This window comes from Oryctolagus cuniculus, chromosome 15, assembly GCF_964237555.1.
Source record: "Oryctolagus cuniculus chromosome 15, mOryCun1.1, whole genome shotgun sequence".
Classification (NCBI taxonomy): Eukaryota; Metazoa; Chordata; class Mammalia; order Lagomorpha; family Leporidae; genus Oryctolagus; species Oryctolagus cuniculus.
This window is the reverse complement of record NC_091446.1, coordinates 79597122-79615087: the sequence shown is the minus strand read 5'-3', so window position 1 is coordinate 79615087 and position 17966 is coordinate 79597122. Positions and strand designations below refer to the sequence as shown.

The 17966-nt window shown below is 57.6% G+C and overlaps 2 protein-coding genes across 3 annotated transcripts in view; one reads left to right on the top strand and one right to left on the bottom strand.

The window, feature by feature from the left end:
• LOC100340890 (uncharacterized) overlaps window positions 1-17966 on the top strand; it is a 110080-nt gene that overhangs the window by 56124 nt on the left and 35990 nt on the right. The window contains exons 7-9 of the mRNA XM_070058080.1: window positions 418-4589; window positions 5279-5397; window positions 17440-17533. Coding sequence (XP_069914181.1) covers window positions 418-421 — 4 coding nt within the window. The 3' untranslated portion in view covers window positions 422-4589; window positions 5279-5397; window positions 17440-17533. The remainder of the gene's footprint in view (window positions 1-417; window positions 4590-5278; window positions 5398-17439; window positions 17534-17966) is intronic.
• Window positions 2059-13408, bottom strand: LOC103347615 (TBC1 domain family member 3D). Of its 2 annotated transcripts, XM_070058067.1 has the most exons (14): window positions 13279-13408; window positions 12627-12696; window positions 12380-12465; window positions 11283-11325; window positions 10801-10881; window positions 10281-10388; window positions 9083-9192; window positions 7774-7822; window positions 7093-7213; window positions 6440-6534; window positions 5996-6061; window positions 5363-5462; window positions 4680-4832; window positions 2059-3521 (listed from the first exon to the last, which is right to left on the bottom strand). In XM_070058067.1, exons 1-14 carry the CDS (start codon window positions 13293-13295, stop codon window positions 2374-2376), a joined length of 2247 nt encoding a protein of 748 aa, XP_069914168.1. In that variant the 5' UTR covers window positions 13296-13408; the 3' UTR covers window positions 2059-2373. The 2 variants fall into 2 exon arrangements, with proteins under 2 accessions (XP_069914168.1, XP_069914167.1); XM_070058066.1 differs by having other exon boundaries at window positions 12627-13382.

The window sequence follows — 17966 nt, the reverse complement described above, 5'->3', positions numbered from 1 at the left end:
ATTTCTTCTATTTAGCAAAGTGATACAAAGGAGAAAATCTTAAGAAAGAGCACCAGGTTTGTGAAATCTCCATTCCAGGAGAGGGCAAAGGACTGTCACCAAAGGCAGGTGGCTTTCAATGGAGACGGATGTCTGCAGGTCACCCTGCACATGGCTGACCAGGGGAGGATGGTTCAAGGCCATAGGCACCAGGAAAGTCTCTAGGTGTGCGTTCCCATTAGTAACACTGTTTAGGGCATGCGCCTGGACAGGTGGATGCCTGCACATCTCTGAGTACACTGCGGTCCACCCAGGAAGCCAGGGCAGAGCAGGGAGCACAGGACAGGCTTGACCTGGACAGGGGCCTTCCCATCCACTTTGCCTGCCCTGTAGCAACCTTGCCTGTAAGCTCATCATCAGGCTCACATCTTTCCCCAGATAAGGAGCAGAAGAAGCAGGTGAAGAGTCCAAAATATGGCCTTATGGTTCCCAGGAACAAGAGGACCAGCCTCGAGCACTGGAGAACAGGAGCAGGCTCAGGACTGGCCCATGGCTGTGGCTCCCCAGCCTGGAGAGATGAGTCATCAGCACAGTAGCCACTTGTCACCCTCTATCTTGTCAGCTTCTGGCCTCAGTGTGATTCTGCAAAAAGCACCCTGTGGGGACCAGCGATTCTGAGCCCTTGGGGTCCTGCCACTGACACAGCCATGGTTCATTCAAGAACGGAGTACAGAGTGGTCAACTCCAAACCAGACTCAACAGCTAGAGAATCCTGGGCCTTCCAGACCCAGGGGAAAATGGCTATGGCCTAACCTGCCCCATTGGGATGACCCAGGTAGCTTCTGATGAACAGGGCCTAGTCGCCTTTTGGAGGTCGTGTGGGTTGAGGAAGAGGCTACAAGTGTCAGGGACCCTTGGAGAACTGGGATGCTCTCTCTGCCCAAGGTAGGGTTCCAGACTCCTTCCCTGTGGATCCTCCAGGCCAGGAGCCTCTGAGCCAGGAGTCTCTTCTCCCAACATCAGGGGACACATTCTCCATGCTAATGACCCCTAGTGACAGCATGACCTGGAGAAGCTGAACCCACTGTGACAGCAGCCCAGGAGGCCTGAGCTGCTAGAGGGCATGTGGGCATCTGGCCAGCCAGGTGTGCCACCAGGACCACCTGGACATTCTGGGGCTGCCTCCACCCACTGGCATCCTGGTCTGTGGTCAGAAGTGCCCTGGGGTCCTCTTGCAGGCTCAGGCCATGAGATGCTGGATTGTGAGATGGGGCAGGGAGGAAAGAAGAGTGGGAACCTGGTGCCCACACACCCAGGACAGTGCACAGAGGTGATCATGGGCCTGGTCCCTTGGCTGGGCCCACACTCCTGAACTGTCCCAAAGACCACATGTACCCAGCCATTGCTGCTCCTCCAGTTTTCCTCTGGTCCACGCTGGGCACAGGTCAATCTCAGGAAGTGATGGAGCACCCCAAGCTGGGTCTCTGACTGCATCTGGAGGCTGTGGCACCTCCAGCCACTTGCAAGGGACTCAGGGACCCTGTGTGGCAGCTCGGCTCCAGGGGTCACAAAATCAAAGGCATTCTGAAACCATTTAATACACAATCAACAAGGGGCAGAAGTTCCCGAGGGTTCCTTCACAAAGGCGGGAGGGGTATGTGGCAGCCCACAGGTGCCTGGGTTCATGTCCTATCTCATCTCCTGCTCTGAGGGTGCCCATAGCAACTGTGGCAGTGGACTGGCTCCTTGGCCGAGATGAGCCAGCGTGAGGCCACTCAGGGAGGGGGAGAGGAGCTCCAGAGAGGAGCCTTGTCCATCAGGGAGGCCGGCGGGCATAGAGAAGCTAGATGCTGGCCGAGTTGAGCTAGGGTGAGAAAGCTCAGGGAGGGGAGAGGAGCTGCAGAGAGGAGCCTTGTCAGGCGGGAGGCGCTGGGCATAGAGAAGCTAGGCTTCTGGCCAAGTTGAGCTAGGATAAGGCCTCATGGTGAGGGAGTGGAGCTCCAGAGAGGAGCCTTGTCCATCAGGGAGGATGCCAGGCAAAGAGAAGCTAGATGCTGGCCGAGTTGAGCTAGGGTGAGGAAGCTCAGGGAGGGGGAGAGGAGCTCCAGAGAGGAGCCTTGTCCATCAGGGAGGCCGGCGGGCATAGAGAAGCTAGATGCTGGCCGAGTTGAGCTAGGGTGAGGCAGCTCAGGTGGGGGAGAGGAGCTCCAGAGAGGAGCCTTGTCAATCAGGGAGGATGCCGGGCAAAGAGAAGCCAGATGCTGGCCGCGTTGAGCTAGGGTGAGGCAGCTCAGGGAGGGAGAGAGGAGCTCCAGAGAGGAGCCTTGACCATCAGGGAAGCCGGCGGGCATAGACAAGCTAGCCTCCTTGGCCGAGATGAGCATGGGTGAAGCCTCAGGATGGGGGAGAGGAGCTCCAGAGAGGAGCCTTGTCCATCGGGGAGGCCGCTGTGCTCAGACAGCCTAAGCTTCTGGCCCGTCTGAGCTGGACACCTGGTGGGCTGTTCTTCCCCTCCAGGTGCCCACACACATCCAGCTCCTCCATGGAATGGGCAGCAAGGAGGCCTCGAGCCAGGGAGGGCACACAGGCCTGGTCTCCCAGTGCAGAGCTGGCTCCTGCAGGCTCCAGCCCGTGAGTGTCCCCAGAGTGCATGGGGCTCCCATGCAGGGAGGGCGTCTTCAGCCCTGCTCCCAGGGCTGGCACAGCCTGCATGGGCCCGGGATCCAGGGGCTCTGAGGCAGGTGGGGGAGGGGCCCTGAGACCCTGCTGGCCACCCAGCTCCAGGGGCCAGAAATCAGCGCCTTTGACAGGCGGGCTGAGATTTGGGAGGCCCCCCCATCGGGACAGGTCTCCCCTGCTCTGCAAGCTCTGTGGGGCCAAGAGGCCTGGGCCACGCAGAGACTCTGAGGACTTCACAGACAGGGCTGGGGACGAGGGCTCTGGGGAGGCACCCTCTTCACAGCCTCCCTCCTCGTCCTCTTCAAAAATTGTCTCGGGCAGGACGAATCTCAGGTCCCGAAGCAGCTTTGGCCAGGGAGACGCAGGACACTCAGCAGCCTGGTCTTCCTCCCCTTCCTCCTCCTCTTCGTCGTCTTCCTGCTTCTCCAGGCCGCTGTAGTACTCCTCGTCCTCAGAGTCGGAGTCATCTTGGAAGGTCACGTTGAGTTTGGTCAGGGAAGTCCAGCGCCGGAGGGGGCCTGGCTCGTCCAGCCAGGAGCACTGTGGGCCCGAGAGGTGGGCGGCGCCCCCTGACCCTGAGGCCCCCGTGGAGGAGCCCTGGCCGCAGGGCTGGGTGCTGCTCTCGCCACGACTGCCCTTCTCCTCCTTGGTGTGTTGCTTGGAGTCGGGCTGGACGGCAGATCCGAGAGGACCGGTCTCCCCGGGGACAGAAGCTGAAGTCCCCGCTGGCTCCTGGAGAGCTGCAGCAGCAGGGTGACAGCCTTTGCGCTCAACGATGGTCTTGATGGACACTGGTGGGGGAGCGCGCTCCTGAGAGCCAGGCAGCACCTGCAGGGCCGGGCTGCCATCTTCGGTTGGCTTATCTGGAAAAAGAACAGATGGGTTTAATTTCTCCACGGCCACCATCTGGCCTGCAGGGTGCCTGCCCTGACCTGACCCTTGGGGTCCCCATTACTCGGTGTGATGCTCAGGACACCTCCAGCCTGCTGGCCGCAGAAGGAATGGTGCATGCAGCCTGGGCCATGGGAATGACAGGGACACCTCTGGTTCTCCCCTCAAAGCCCACAGACTGGACAGGCCTTGAGCCCCCCACCTCACTCTCTCATCTCTGGGGACTGCTGGCACCAACTCAGGACCCCATTACCTACCCCACCTGAAATCCTGGGCCCTAACAGTGCATTGGCTGAGTTACCCGCATCTGAGTCCCTCCTCAATTGTAGGAAGGGAACTGAGCCTAAGATGATGGGGGTGAGAGCTGGGGCTGTGGGGCAGACATGGGGTCTGGCCAGGCCCTCGGGGACAGGGAATGTGGTTTCCAAAGAGGTGGCAGGGGTTCCCTGTGTCCTCTGCCCCTGGGCCACAGTCCCTTTCCCGGTGAAACTGGGCTGTCATTGCTTCTGTCTCACGAGCACCCAGGGGAGGCAGCACCTGGAAGCACAGTGGGGACTTCCCAGTGTCTGAACAGGCTGCCCCTGGGCCCCCACTGCCAGCCTCTAGAGCTGGGACAAAGCCATCTCTGCTCTGCATGGGGACCCAGGTGCTCAGGTCCTTGTCAGCAGGGGACAAGAACGGGGACCCCTCTGCACCAGAGCCCAGAGGCCACTGCTGCTCCGGGTCCTGCTGACTTCTGTTGGCCCAAGGCTAGGACTGCAGAGCCCACACTCAGCTGAACTTGGGTTCTGCCGTGGGGGCCCCCAGCGCCTGCCTCTGCGCCCACCCTGCTCACAGGAGTGGACTCGGCCCCCACTACTGGGTTCAGGGCACGTGGGCCTTCCAGGGGTCCTCAGATGGCTGAAGGGGATCCAGTGCCGGCTGGACCACCCCGCAGGAGGATCCAGGGAAGCTGCCCGAGGCCCCGCCAGGCCATGCTGTCAGAAGCTCCTGAAAGCAGAACTGCTGAGCCCAGGGAGGACAAGGAGGACTAGGAAGAGGTGAGTCCCTGGGTGGGGCTGCCAGGGCCTGGCACTCCCACTACTGACTCCCCCAAGGGAGCATGGGACGGGGCCGTGTGCTGGACTCACCTTCAGGAGGCAGGAGGCACTGCAGCTTCCCCAGCTCACGCATGGAGGCCCGCAGCTGCCTGATGACTGCATCCTCGCTCAGTGACCAGGCCTGCTTCAGGGTCACCTGCAGGAACTCCCGGATGTGGTCCCTGGACATCTTCATCAGGCGCTCTAGACATGGGGGTGGGTGTCAGGCTAGGAGGAGCCCTAGGCATGGCGTAGCCACCATGGCTGCTCCAACCCTTGTTTCTGCTGCAACCCCTGACCCTGGCCCTGTCCCCCACTTGCTGGCCCTGAGGCTCAGCCTCAGCTTGGACCACCCTCAGCAGGACAGGGCCTGCCTGGTCTGCACAGCAGGCTCCTTCCTGTGTCTGCTGGGCCTGGGGAAGCTCAGCTCTGCTCAGAGTCACAGGCCACCAGGTCAAGAGAGCCAGGCAGTGGGGAAGGAGCGCATGCAGGAACTCCTGGATGTGGTCCCGGGGCATCTTCAACATGGGCTCTGGACATGGGGGTGGGTGTCAGGCTGGGAGGCGCCATTTTTGGGGGTTGGGGATGAAACGGGATTCGCAATGCCCCCTAAGCTGGCCAAGAACTCAGAAAACTCGTCCCTCCCCTAGGTTCTGCTCACCCGGGCCAAGCATGGGACCCCCCCAACTCCTCCATCCCCAGCACCCAGGCCTCTGTGGGCCCTGAGGACTTACTTCGGTGGACCTTGAGGACGGTGTACACCATGCCGGTGAGTACGTGCGCGCCCTCAAGGATGTAAATGTCGAACATCCGAAGTGCCAGGGGGAACGGCACCTGGGGAACAGAGGCATTGGAGGACCCCACGCATCAGGGCCTTAGTAGGACCCACAGTGGGTGGGTGTGCAGTGTCATAGGGCATCCTAGCTGTGCCCTAGAAGCCCAGAGAGAAAGAGTACCAAGGCCTATCCAGGACCCTGGGGCCACGCGGACTGCTCTGCACACTTTGGAAGCCACCCTGGAGATGCCAGACAGCCCAGGGACCTGGGGGAGGGGTCAGCCCTTGGGCTGTGCTGAAACCAGCCTGTGGCACCCAGGGTCTATGGATCTGCTGCCTCTCACTGTAGGGCTCTGGCCTTTGCCAGGCTCTCAGGATGGGTCCTGGTGGGACCTGTCCCCTCCTTGCTGTCCCTGAGGCTCAGCCTCAGCTTGGACCACCCTCAGCAGAGCAGGGCCTGCCTGGTCTGCACAGCAGGCTCCCTCCTGTGTCTGTTGGGGCTGGGGGAGCTCAGAGTCAGAGACCACCAGGTCAAGAGAGCCAGGTACTGGGGCAGGAGCTTCCCTGGGCAAGGGGTCCCTGGGGCACTTACCCCATCCAGGAAGCACTGGATGTACCAGTGGGCGGTGTAGTCCTCAAGGCACACACCCTCCTTCTCCTGAGAAGAGGCAGAGGGGGCTCAGGGCCCAGGGCCCAGGCCTGACTCCCTCTAATCTGAGCCCTGTGGCAGAGCCCCTGGGTGCAGGAAGCCCAGCAGCAGGTGCATCCCCCCTCCCAGCGATGCAGATTCCTGAAAGGACACAGGTCCCTCAGTCCACTCTACCCTGGGGACAGCATCTCCCTTCAATCTACACAAACTCTGGGGGAACAAGTGGTGGAAAACACACCAACACCCAAGCTGCCATAGACCCCAGTAACAAGGAAAGTCTTGGTGAGGACGTAGCCTCCCCTGGCCCAGGAAGCAGTCAGGACCCCTCTCTGTCCTCCCCTCCCTCAGCACAGAGCCCCCGAGGGGAGAAAGGAGATGTTTACTTACCAGGTGTTTCTCCAGGGAGGGGAGCACGCGACGCATGATAGCTCCCAGGTGGTGCTGGAATCGCTCCAGTTTTGGGGAGTCCGGTGTGTAGAAATCTGAGTAATAGCAACCCCCCGGCCCTCACTTCAGAGTGTCTTCCCGGGAAGGCTGGAAAGTCAAAGGCTTGGGGCGGGTTCTTTCTGAACATGGAGGGTCAGGGGAAGCTCTAACAGGCAGGGGAGCCTCAGGGGAAGGGGGGGTACAGCTGACAGCCCAGGGCAGGCTGCCTAAGTTGACCTCTGGGCTGACTGCAGTCACACTGGGTGCCTCAGGGCCATCTGGACACTCAGGGTGAGGAGGGGTCACCCTAGAATGGATGCTCCTTCTGCAAGGGTGTGGCTCAGTGGGTGGGAGTCTGAGTAGAGATGTGAAGCAGTAAGGCCAGTAGAGACCTAAGGGTCATTTGTCAAAGACAAGGCACAGGACCTTTGTGTGATGGGAAGTGAGGGGTATGGCTTGGTATTGGGTCCTCTGCCGGCCCTGGCTTCTAAGAAAGCATTCTGAGGGAGACCGCCCTATGCACGCAGCAGCCAGTGAGGGACAATGTCCCAGTCACTTGTCTGCATGCCCATCCCTGCACTTGCAGGACCACGCCCACCACACCCATCACCCACCATGCATCGCGTGCTGGCTGTCCCCCATGAGCTGGACTAGGGCCCAGAAAGCATCCTCTTCACTCAGCCACATCAGCAGCAGGGCTGCCACGTGGCTTAGGCCCTGGCTGTAGCCCAATTCCTGGAAGAACACAAAACACATCAGAAGGACCTCCCTGGCTGGGATGATCTCACGTGGCAAGGGTGACCTCTCCTGGGAGAGCTGAGCATTACCACCAGGCCCCACTGCTGCCCCTTGGGTGTCAGGATCTCTCAAAGTTCCTGGAGAGAATCCTGCAGGGTCTGAGCGCAGGCTGTGCAGGGTTAAGAAGAGGTATGAGCCCCACCCCAGATGTCAGGAAGGGGAAGACTGTTGTGGGAGTGCAGACTGCACACCCGTGATGGCCTCTGGAGCTCTCTGCTGCACAGGTGCCCTGCTGGGCCCCACTGCAGACGTGAGGAAGAAGCACCATAGTAAGGCCTGCCTGGGCCAGAACAGAGCCCAGCCCAGGAGAAGGCTTCCGTTCTGCCCCAGAACTTGAGGTTGGGGCCAAGGAGGCCATGAGCTTGAACTCTACCCCTCAGTCTCTGCCTTGTGGATTAGAGAGGCCCCCTCAACCCAGGCTAGGATTTCTGTGACCAGGGGCACCCTGCATGGACAGCTCTGGATATGACCTTGGAACGTTATCGCAGAATACTCACGGGGTTGTACATTGAGTATGCGAGGAGCACCTCAAATAAGGAGCGTTGTCTGGAAGAGAGAGGACAGAGGCTGTGCGTCCAGTGCTGCCGAGGCTCTCAGTGTGGCTCTGCCTAACAGAGCCTGACAGCCACACGCAGGGCCCTTGATACTCTGCTCATGAGCAGTCCACCGTGTGGGTGAGTGCTGCCTGCAGGGACATGCACATCTCCCAGGGTGCAGTCATGTGCAGTTTCGTTTCCCCAGGTGGGTGTTCATTGCAGAGGTGAGCGTCCCACTGTGGGAAGTGCAGTCCCGTGGGTCTAAGCCATGGAGAGTCAGCCTCCCATGCACGTTCATTCTGATAGGGAGCAGCTCCTGTGGCCTATCTGTTCCCCATGAGCCTCTGTGGCCAAACTCCCCACCTCCCCCAGCCCGTGGCCACCACTGCCCTGTTGTGTGTCCTGGAGTTTGGCCTCTTGAAGACGTCCTGTGAGTGGATCACAGCACGTGTAGCCTTTGAGGGATGCTTCCTCTCTTAGCAGGATGCACCTGAGATGCATCCAGGTGAGCCCAGGGCCGAGCCTCGTCCTGCCTCTCACTGAATCCTGTTCTCGGATTCAGCTGTGACACGGGTTGCTTATCCGTTTCCCCACTGAGCATCGTGCAGGCTAGTCCTGCGTCCAGTGACTGTGAACACAACCCTGAATCTTGCGTGAGGGTTTTATGCACTCAGCTGTTCTGGTGGTTGTGTAAATGTGCATGTGTGCTGGGGGTTCATGTGGAAGGTGTGTGTCTCTCATTGTGAGAAATGGCCCTGGGTGCTGCTGGGGGCCTGGGCACTGTGCTCTGTTCCTGCAACGAACCGGAATTGCGCTCACCTCACGTTTTCCCCAGCACCCGGTGTTCAGTGGTCTTAGTTCCCCCATTCTCACAGCTGTGCGCTGGTGCCCCGTTGTGGTTTAGGTGCTAAGCATGTTTTCACGCGTTGAGTAGGAGAGTTGTGTGTGCCATCATGCAGGGGCCCTCCTGAGCCTTGGCCCATGTCAGGGCAGGGAACCCTCATTTGCTTTGTTGTTATTGAGATTTACAAACTTCATTTTCTGTATTTTGCAAATACTGTCTCCCCTTGTGTTCCTTTTCATTTCATTCCCACCAAAGTGTCTTTGGGAAAGCAAACTGTTCAGTATAAATAGAAGGCCATGGATCCATTTTTTTCTGTCCTACAGGAATTATGCTTTAGGTGTGAGCCCACATCTCTCCTAGGACCCCATGTGTCCCAGGACCCTTGCACCTCCCTCCCCCAGGGCCCCTCCAGCCCAGAGGCCTCACTTGGCTCCGTATCGCTCTCGAAACATGATGTGACTTCTGAACGTGCGTGCTACCTCTTCATCGATCTGTTGGACTTGATCTGAGCACAACCTGGCCCGTTCCTTCATCTCCTGCAGGGCAGGGCCGAGGGGGAGGGGCCAGCCTCAGGACGAGCCAACCCCCACTGTCACACAAGCACCCCAAAGCCACATCAGCTCTTCTGGTTGGCAGGGAGAGTTCCCCTTGAGGGAAGCTCATTCCCCTGATCCAGGGAGGGTCATGGGTTCCCCACTCACCTTAGTGTCCACGCCACCCCCAGTGCCCAGCAGAGGGGCCACTGTGGACCCGCTACAGTCAGCCTGAGGCCAGGGGCTCTGCCAATGTCCTTCTGTGCTACCTCTGCCTTCCCAGAGCAGGAGAGACTGAATCAGGCCTCCGAGCCTCCTCACTGGGCTCTCAGGCCCCACAGGACAGGAGTCAGCCTCACCCTGACCAGCCTTCAGGGCTGCCCCCTGCAGGAGAGCCCCAGCTCCATCAAGAGAGTGGACACCCTTCTTGGACTTGGAGCTGGCCCCAGGGGCAGCCCCCACTTGAAGACTTGGGCGAGGGCGGGGCTGGCGGCTCAGTTGCTCCTTGCTCCCTGATGTCAGCCAGGGAGGTGACAGCCCGGGGCCAGCCCTCTGATGGATCAGCCCTCATTCCCAGAAGCAGTTGAGAGCTGACTCTGACCGATGGAACCAGCAGGCCAGGTGGGGGCTGGGTGAGCTGAGGCCAGGCCAGGCATGAGAAGGCCCAGGTGAGGGCAGGGCCCGGCGAGCATAAGAAACGCACAAGCAGGGTCAGGTGTGGGGAGGGCCGTTAGGGACAGAGCCAGCTGAGGGCCCTAGCACACAGGATTTCCACCTCACTCCAGGCCGTCTCTATCCATTCAGGACCCAGCACAATGGCACTGGGCAGTCCTGGGCCTAGAGGCAAGGCAGAACCACAGGGATGAGGGCTGTGGCCCTGACCGGATCCTTGTGTCCAGGCCCATTTGTGTGTGGGGAGACATGGAGGAGGCTTCTGGGGAGACGTGGATGAGGCAGAGGGGAGGGCCGGGTGGGGGCCCCAACCAAATGACCACTCCTCCTTGGCATTACTTGTCCACCACACGGGAGCCTTGCGCTCCTGAGCAGGCCCAAGCGGGTCGGCCTGCCTCAGATTGCACGCAGAGCCATACCTCGAATTTGCCAGGGTTCTGGGCCTTCCTGGTATCCACGGAGAGCATCATGGCCCACACCTTGCCGCGCACCTGGGCAGGGATGCCTTTCTCAATTCTCCGGTGGAACTACAGGAGAGAGGAGGCTCTGGTGAGACCCGCCCCAGGCCCTCTGTTGGGGGGGAGCGTAGGGTGAGACAGCAGGAAGGGGAGCCCTGGGCTCTGTGCTGTGTCCCCAGATCTGCCTGGACCTGGGCCTCCTGACCCAACAGTGAGAGGAGGGCCGAGGGCTCAGTGCAGGCTCTGTGGTGCACTCACTGCCCACACAGGGCACCAGGAACTGTGCCTGCCCTGCATCTGGGAGTGGCCCCAGGGGAGACTGGATCTTCTACTGCGGCAGTGTCCTGGGTGCAAGGGCATTGGGCTGAGATGACCTGTGTCCTTTCAGGGCAGGACAGTTGTGTCTGAGAGGCACAGCGATGGGCACTGTCCATCCCAACTCCACCCTCAGTGGTCCCCAGGGGCCCTCAGGTCCAGGTACCTTCTCACTGCTGCGGTACTTGGTGAAATTTCGCAGCATCTTGTTCCATTTTTGCAGTCGGCGGCCCTCCTGATGTTTATGCTGGGAATGGAGACAGGATGGTGTGAGCCCAGCAGTGTCCTCTGGAGAAGCCACGGATGCAGCTCAGGAGGCTGTGGACAACTCAGCTGGGAGGAGCCAGCAAAGGGGCAGACCACGGCACCCAGACCTTCCAACTAGGGGAGCCTCAGGGGCTTGGGCTCTGCCCACAGGACAAGCCATCCTCAAGCCAGTCCCATCTCATCCAGGAAAGTGGGTCACAGTGGCCCACAGGTGGGGACCTCAGAGCTGCAGGCCTGCTCTGGGGCATGTGGGCCTCAACAGATCTCCTGGGGACTGCTGTCCCTGGAGGACCATATGGCACTCCCCTAAGCACTGCCTATACCCACAGGCCTGCTAGTTCTGCCTCCTAGATGAAGAGTCCATGGCCAAGGTCAGCTTACCCATTGCACTGCCAGGCATCCATGCCTGGGCGGCTTCTGCTTACTGAAAGGCAAGAGAGACAACACCATGAGAATGGGCACTGAACCACGCATGGTCCACTTCCCCAGCAAGGCTGGGACAGGACCCGTGTCCTCCTCACCCTGCTGAGGTGCAGCCCAGGGCACAGAGAAGGGCAGGGAGGGGGCAGCCATGCTGCAGGCAGACACCCAGCAGGGGCTGTGACCGTGAGCATAGGGAGCCCAGGGCCAGGGAGGAGCCCTTGCTGCCAGTGCTGTGAGTGTGCAGCTGGGACTCGAAGCACCTGGGACCACCACACCTCCCTGGGTACCCCCCTGCCCACCCTCCTCCCTATGCACTGGCTGCCTGAGGTGCCTGCTCCCCACCTCACCCTCCTCAGCCCGGACCGTGGCCATCTCTCCACCAATCGGCTCCTGCTTTTTCTCCAGGTTCTGGCACAACATGGAGCCAGAACCCCCATCCCCGAGAGCTAAGGTGGCCGAGACGGCTCCATCCCTCTAGGTCACCGGAGCCCACCCTCCAGCCACGGGGCCTCCAAGTCTGTCTCTTGCCCTCAGGTCCCACTCCTCCCAGCACAGTGCCCTCCGCTGCAAACCCCTCTGTCCCGGTCTGTACTGGGGAAGCCTGCAGGCAGGTTCGGAGCCTTGAGGTCACATCCCTGGCCTTCCCTCAGGCCAGGCCTTTAAGCCTTTAGCTTGGCCCCTGAGACCCAGGTACCTCCTGGACAACTGCCACCTTCTAGGCTGATGCCCCAACCCTGTGGCCACAGCTCTGGAATGCTGATGGCCCGGTTGTGTCCCCTAGGAGCAGGGCAAGACCCTCAAGCCACCCCCTCTACTTAGCATGAACAGAGGCCTCAGAGGCAGTGTGCCCCGTGCTTGCCCCATGTCCAGTTCTGTCCCTGCCTGCAGTTTGGATTCACTCACTGGGTCATCAGCTCTGGCCACACGCTGACCTGTGCCTGCACTGTTACAACAGCTTGGATCAAGGAGGGGGCCTGGGGACAGGTGTGCTACCTAATGGTGGGGTTTCTGACCCTGGTCCCTCCCCTGGGTGGATCGGGGTGCAGAGGACTCACCGCAGGAAGCCAAGTTTGTCTGGGACAAGGGCTCCACTCTCGTTGTCCTCTTCTCCCAGGTGAAACTGGGGCCCTTTACGGGGACCCTGCAGGGGAGAGGGGACCCAGGTGAGAAGTCCGGGTCTCAGTCACTGAGGGAAGCTGAGCCACCCTCCCCACTGTGTCCCCAGGGAGGTGGGGTCTGGCTCTCACAGGCACAGTACTTGAGGCAGGGTCCTACCTCCTCTCCCAGCACCCTGGCCCATACCTGCTCATATTTCAAGATGATCCCTGCTCGCTCCTGGGCCCTGCCGGACCTCAGGGCGTCCATATCCAATCTGTAAGACACACACGCACATGTGAGCCAGCACAGGGAGCCCACGGGAACTGCTGCCCTGAGGGCTGTCCCCCTGGTCAGAGGGGGGACAGCCACACAGCCAGGTGGGCGGGCACCTGGTGGTCGGGTCCCAGGAGGATGACTTGTCCAGAGCACAGGGACTAGGGACAGTTGGGGAAGGACAGCCCCCACCTTGCCTCCCCTGCCCTGGGAAAGGATGCTCCTCTCCCAGCCTGGCATCCACGTGTCCTCCAGGGAGCCCAAGTCCAAGGGTCTCCCTGGCCCTCTCCCAGCCCCCGCGTCTCTAGGGCTCTCAGAGCCAGCCTCGCTGCCCCACCTGATACCAGCTGATCCAACACCTAGTCTTGAACCCGTGTCTGACACAGACTCACACCAAGGCCCATTCGACACTGATGACCAGCAGAGTGGGAGGAATGAGACGACTGTATACACGCTCTGCACACAGGGGCCCACTGAGAGCTCAGCCACATCACTCATGGAACCTGGCGTGGGAGACCAGTGCCACCCACCTGGCGTGACCTTCCCCATGTCACAGCTCATGCACAGAGCAAGTCCCACTCACCTCCATCGCGAATCCATTGGATTCTAGCAAAAGTGCCTCCTGCCTACGCTACCAACATCTGGTCAGTTGGGCAGTAGATGCACTACTGACCGCTGGTTGCCGACAACCCAGAGTGCACAGTTCTCAGTGACTGTGATGTCACAGAATCCTGCCAGCCAATCCCAAGTGACACACAGCTCTGGCAAGGGGTCAGGGTTCTCATCCCGGCTTCATAAAAAGTCACCAGAAGTGGGGCCTGTGTTCTCCCCAGGGCCCAGGTGAAGAGGGCAGGGCTCTGGCAGAACTGCCCCAGAACCAGGGGTGCCAGGGCCCTCTGCCACCTGCCGTAACGGTCCCAAGTCTCAGGCAACCTGCACCTCCTGCCCCTCCTTTCTTCCTCTGCAATTTTATTACAGCACAACTGTGAAAGCCTTTCTCTATGAATACAAGGTGGCACAGGGAGCCCCATCATGGCCTGTCCATCTCCCTGAGGTCCCCACACTCGGGACTGCCCTTGCAATGACCTGAATGGAGACTCCCAAGGCTGCAGCCTCCTGTCCTACCACAGGCCCCACCCTAGCACTCCCAACCCCTGCCGACCCCTCCTGCTCTGTTCCAGCCCTTCTTCCCAGGAGTTTTAGGAGGTGGACACCGGCATCCTCCTGGGATGGGGGGAGGGGAGCAGCCCGCTGAGCACCACCTGCATAGGACCTCAAGCCAGCGTGGTCCAGACTGTCCAGAACGGGAGCCAGGGCCCTGTCCTGACACTGACCATGGCTTCAGGCACAGAGCACTGAGAACTCCTGGGCACCAGCTCCTGAGCCGCACGCTGGTAACACCGGGCTGCTGCTGACCATAAGGACAGGGACAGCATGCATCGGGCAGGAGCAGCCACAGGCCCACAGTTTCCCGGGGTGCTGATCACCGGGACACCCACCCCTGAGGGATGCAGGGGTCACTGCCAGCAGCAGCTCAGCCCTTCCAGCCCCTGGGCTGCTCGTGGTCAGCACGGGCTCTGCAGAGCCCAGGGACCCCAGCAGGGTTGGCCCAGCCTCAAGGCTTCCAGCTTTGGCTGCCTTCCTGCTACTTCCTCGCTGCTTACTCCGGGGAGGGGGAGCTGTCTTCTACTGTGGGGTGCACATGTATTTCTCTATGTGCATCATACGTGTGTGCCCAAGGTGGGTGTGCTCCAGGCCTCCCCCAGGACTAGAAGCTCCACGCCTGAAGCACCCGGTCCTTGTCACTGTCACCTCATGGCATGCAGGCTACACTGAGATGGCACCAAGTGTCCCCCCATTTTCCCACCCCGCCTTGCTGGGCTGCTTTGGTGCAGTCAGGTGGGCTTGCAGCGGGCACAGCCCCATGGCAAGGCGGAAATCTGCACTCCTTCAAGAACTCTTGTTGCCTTCAGAGCAGTGCTCATTGGTGAGGCTGACACGATGGCCCCAGGCTGATGGGTTCAGGAGGCACCCGGGATGAATCTGCTCTGGGTGACAAGGCAGCTGGCTGCACAGCCCCTGCCAACCTGGCCCAGCATGGAGGACGCCCGGGGGGAGGGATGAACTCACCTCTGCAACGTGGCTTCTGTCCCCTACTGTCAGGTGACGATCCCACCTGTTGGCCATCTCCTCCTCTGTCAGGACCCTGGAGGTGGATGAGGAACAAAAGATGCACCTGTCTCCAGCCCCTCCCTGCCCTGCCTCAGGCCCCAGGACAGCCTCTCCTGCTCACCCCATCATGGTCAGGGCAGTGACAACCCAAGTCTCATCTGCAGCCTGCCTGGTACCACAGAGTCCAGCGTCCCCATCCCCTGCACATGCACCACAGCACTCTCTGTTCCACTTCCTCGTTGTAAGGAGCCCCTCCTGTGCCCAGGAACCCATGCAGGTGTCCCCCTCTGCTGTCCTGCCCTACCTTGACACAGCACTCACCAACCCCTGGAGAAACTTCTCCCCAGACACGGGGGCAGGAGGCCTCCCTGCACCCCTTAAAGCCATGCGGCCATGGCGTTGTCCTGCCTGTCAGTTTCTTCCCAGTCCTCATGGCAGCCTTGTTCGCCTCATCACCTGAAGGTCACGGGCATGGGCAGTTTCTCTTTAGTCTCCCTGCCCTGCAGACTTGCTAGCAAACAATAGAATGCAAATAAATACCAATAAGTTGAAAACCATGGGATTCTCACACATTCGGTGTGGAGTTGATGGCCTGTTTAGTCCAGAAAGAGACCGAGGGTGATAAATGCTCATCCCCAGACCTCCTCTTCCACAGCTATCAGGGGACAGAAGAGTTACTGAGCCAGCAGGAAACACCTCTCACACCTGGGGGCCCTGCTCAGGGGCAGGAGCCAAGACTCGGGAGTGGATGCTGCCTGGCCCACAACGCTGTGCATCCGGGAGAGTTGGAGAATGAACCAGATGGACGATTCTCTCTCTCTCTCTCTCTTTCTCTCTCTCTCCTGCTCTCTTTATGTAACTCTTACTCTCAAATAAACAAATCATATATATGTACATATATAAAAACATTAATTAGTGGAGCTGTAGAGCCTTTCTATTACTATATATATATATATATATATATATATCACTACACTGTTACACTGTGTACACATTTTTTTTTTTCTAGTGAGCACTTGTAGTCTTCACCAAAACAAACTGCTCATGGGCCTTAATACCACTTGTTCAAATTTGAAAGGTTTTTTTAAAAAAATATTTATTTATTTGAAATTCAGAGTTACACAGAGAGAGGAGAGGCAGAGAGAGAGAGGTCTTCCATCTGCTGGTTCACTCCCCAATTGGCTCAGCTGCACCTATCTGAAGCCAGGAACCAGGAGTTTCTTCCAGGTCTCCCATGTGGGTGCAGGGGCCCAAGGACTTGAACCATTTTTCTTCTCTATAATCTTTTTTGTGGCTAAATGATCTTACCTAGTTGTGTATTTTAATTTTCCACTTATTGGCTTTGGTTATTATATTATAGAGTTTTGCTTTGTGTTTACCATGAGTCTTACTAAAACATTTTTGGCTTATCAAAAGCTTGTTTGACATGTAGACATCTTGGCATAAGGAAAAAACAAGGGGCTTGGTCCATGGCATGTTAGGTTAATCCTCTGCTTGCGGTGCCAGCATCCCATATTGGTGCCAGTTCTGGTCCCGGTTGCTCCTCTTCCAATCCAGCTCTCTGCTATGGTCTGGGAAAGCAGTAGAAGATGGCCCAAGTCCTTGGGCCTCTGTACCCACTTGGGAGACCGGCAGGAAGCACCTGGTTCCTGCCTTCAGATCCGCGCAGCTCTGCAGTGCAGCCACTGGGGAGTGAACCAACGGACAGAAGACCTTTCCCTCTGTCTCTTCCTCTCACTGTCTTTTACTCTACCTCTCAAATAAATTCTTCAAAAACAAACAAAAAAAAAAAACAAGAGATACATACTAATAAAGAACACTAAAATTATACTCCTTTCCTTCCTACATTTTGAATTTTTGATGTCTACTTTTAAATCTATATTATCTATTATTTTTAGTGGAATTATTATTCTTAATTCTTTTGCTTGTTATTCTTCATACTAAACATATGGATTGTGGATGTCCTTGTTTACAATATGGGAGCATTCTGAATTTGTGTATTTAGTGACTTGTACCAGTGAGTTTTCCACATTCTAATATTTTTTCTTACTCATTAGCATCTCTTTCTTCCAGTTTAAAAAACTTCCTTTCTTGTAGGACAGATCGATAAGACAATAACCTCTCTCACCTCTTGTTTTTCAGAGAATAACATTATCTGTCCTCCATAACAGAATGATAACTTTGCTAGATCCAATATCCCTGGTCAGCAGGTTCTCCAAGAACATTGTGAGAATCACATCTCTTTTCGTGCCATCTGTAAATCCTGCCCTATCACTCTAGAAGTGAACTGGGACAGTCTGGTGTGTCATTCACTTCCTTTCTCTTGCAATGTTGAGACTCATCTTTTCCCTGGAGACAAATTTGATTTTAATACATCCCGGGATGGACTTGGTTGAATCAAATCTAATTGGTGACCCCATGCCTTCCTGTCACTTGGATCACTGTACCTTTCTGCAGACTTCAGGATGGTTCTGTATTATCTAGTTGTGTGTACTGACTACCAATTTAATATTCTCAGTTCCTCTTGACCCACAATAATGTAGATATGTTTGTTTGTTTTTATTGTTTGAAGGTAGAGAGATCTTTTATCAACTGGTCCACTCTGCAGATGCCCACACAGCTGGAGCTGAGACAAGTGAAAGCCAGGAGCCCAGAGCTCAATCCAGGTACCTCACATAGGTGACAAGGGCCCAAATACTTCAGCTATCATCTGACACCTCCCAGGGTGTACATTATCAGGAAATTGGATTCAGAAGCAGAGCTAGTGCTCAAACCCAGGCACTGCAATATGAAATGTGAGTATCCTCGCCAGTGTCTTAACCACTGCACTGAAGAGATACACCAGATGTGTGTACCTTTCAAAGAATCCTAAAATACACGTAAGCCTTTTCATACTTGTTGGAATTTTTTTTATTTTTTGCTCCTCCATATGTTCATTTTCAAATAGCCTATATTTGAGTTTACTGCTTCTTCTGTTTGATATAGTTTCCCATTGATACATTCTATCATATTCTAAGTTTTGGTTAGTATAATTTTAGCTTAAAGATTTCTGTTTGGTTTTTGAAAATTACCTTCATTTCTTGAGGGCCGGCACCGTGG

Coding starts and splice junctions, on each gene's coding strand:
- LOC103347615 (XM_070058066.1), bottom strand. CDS start 13,256: ATGAGCTGTGACATGGGGAAGGTCACGCCAGGTGGGTGGCACTGGTCT. Junction 10,882..11,282: donor GATGCCTGGCAGTGCAATGG/GTAAGCTGACCT, acceptor CTCCATTCCCAG/CATAAACATCAGGAGGGCCG. Junction 3,522..4,679: donor GTGCCTCCTGCCTCCTGAAG/GTGAGTCCAGCA, acceptor TTCTTTTTCCAG/ATAAGCCAACCGAAGATGGC.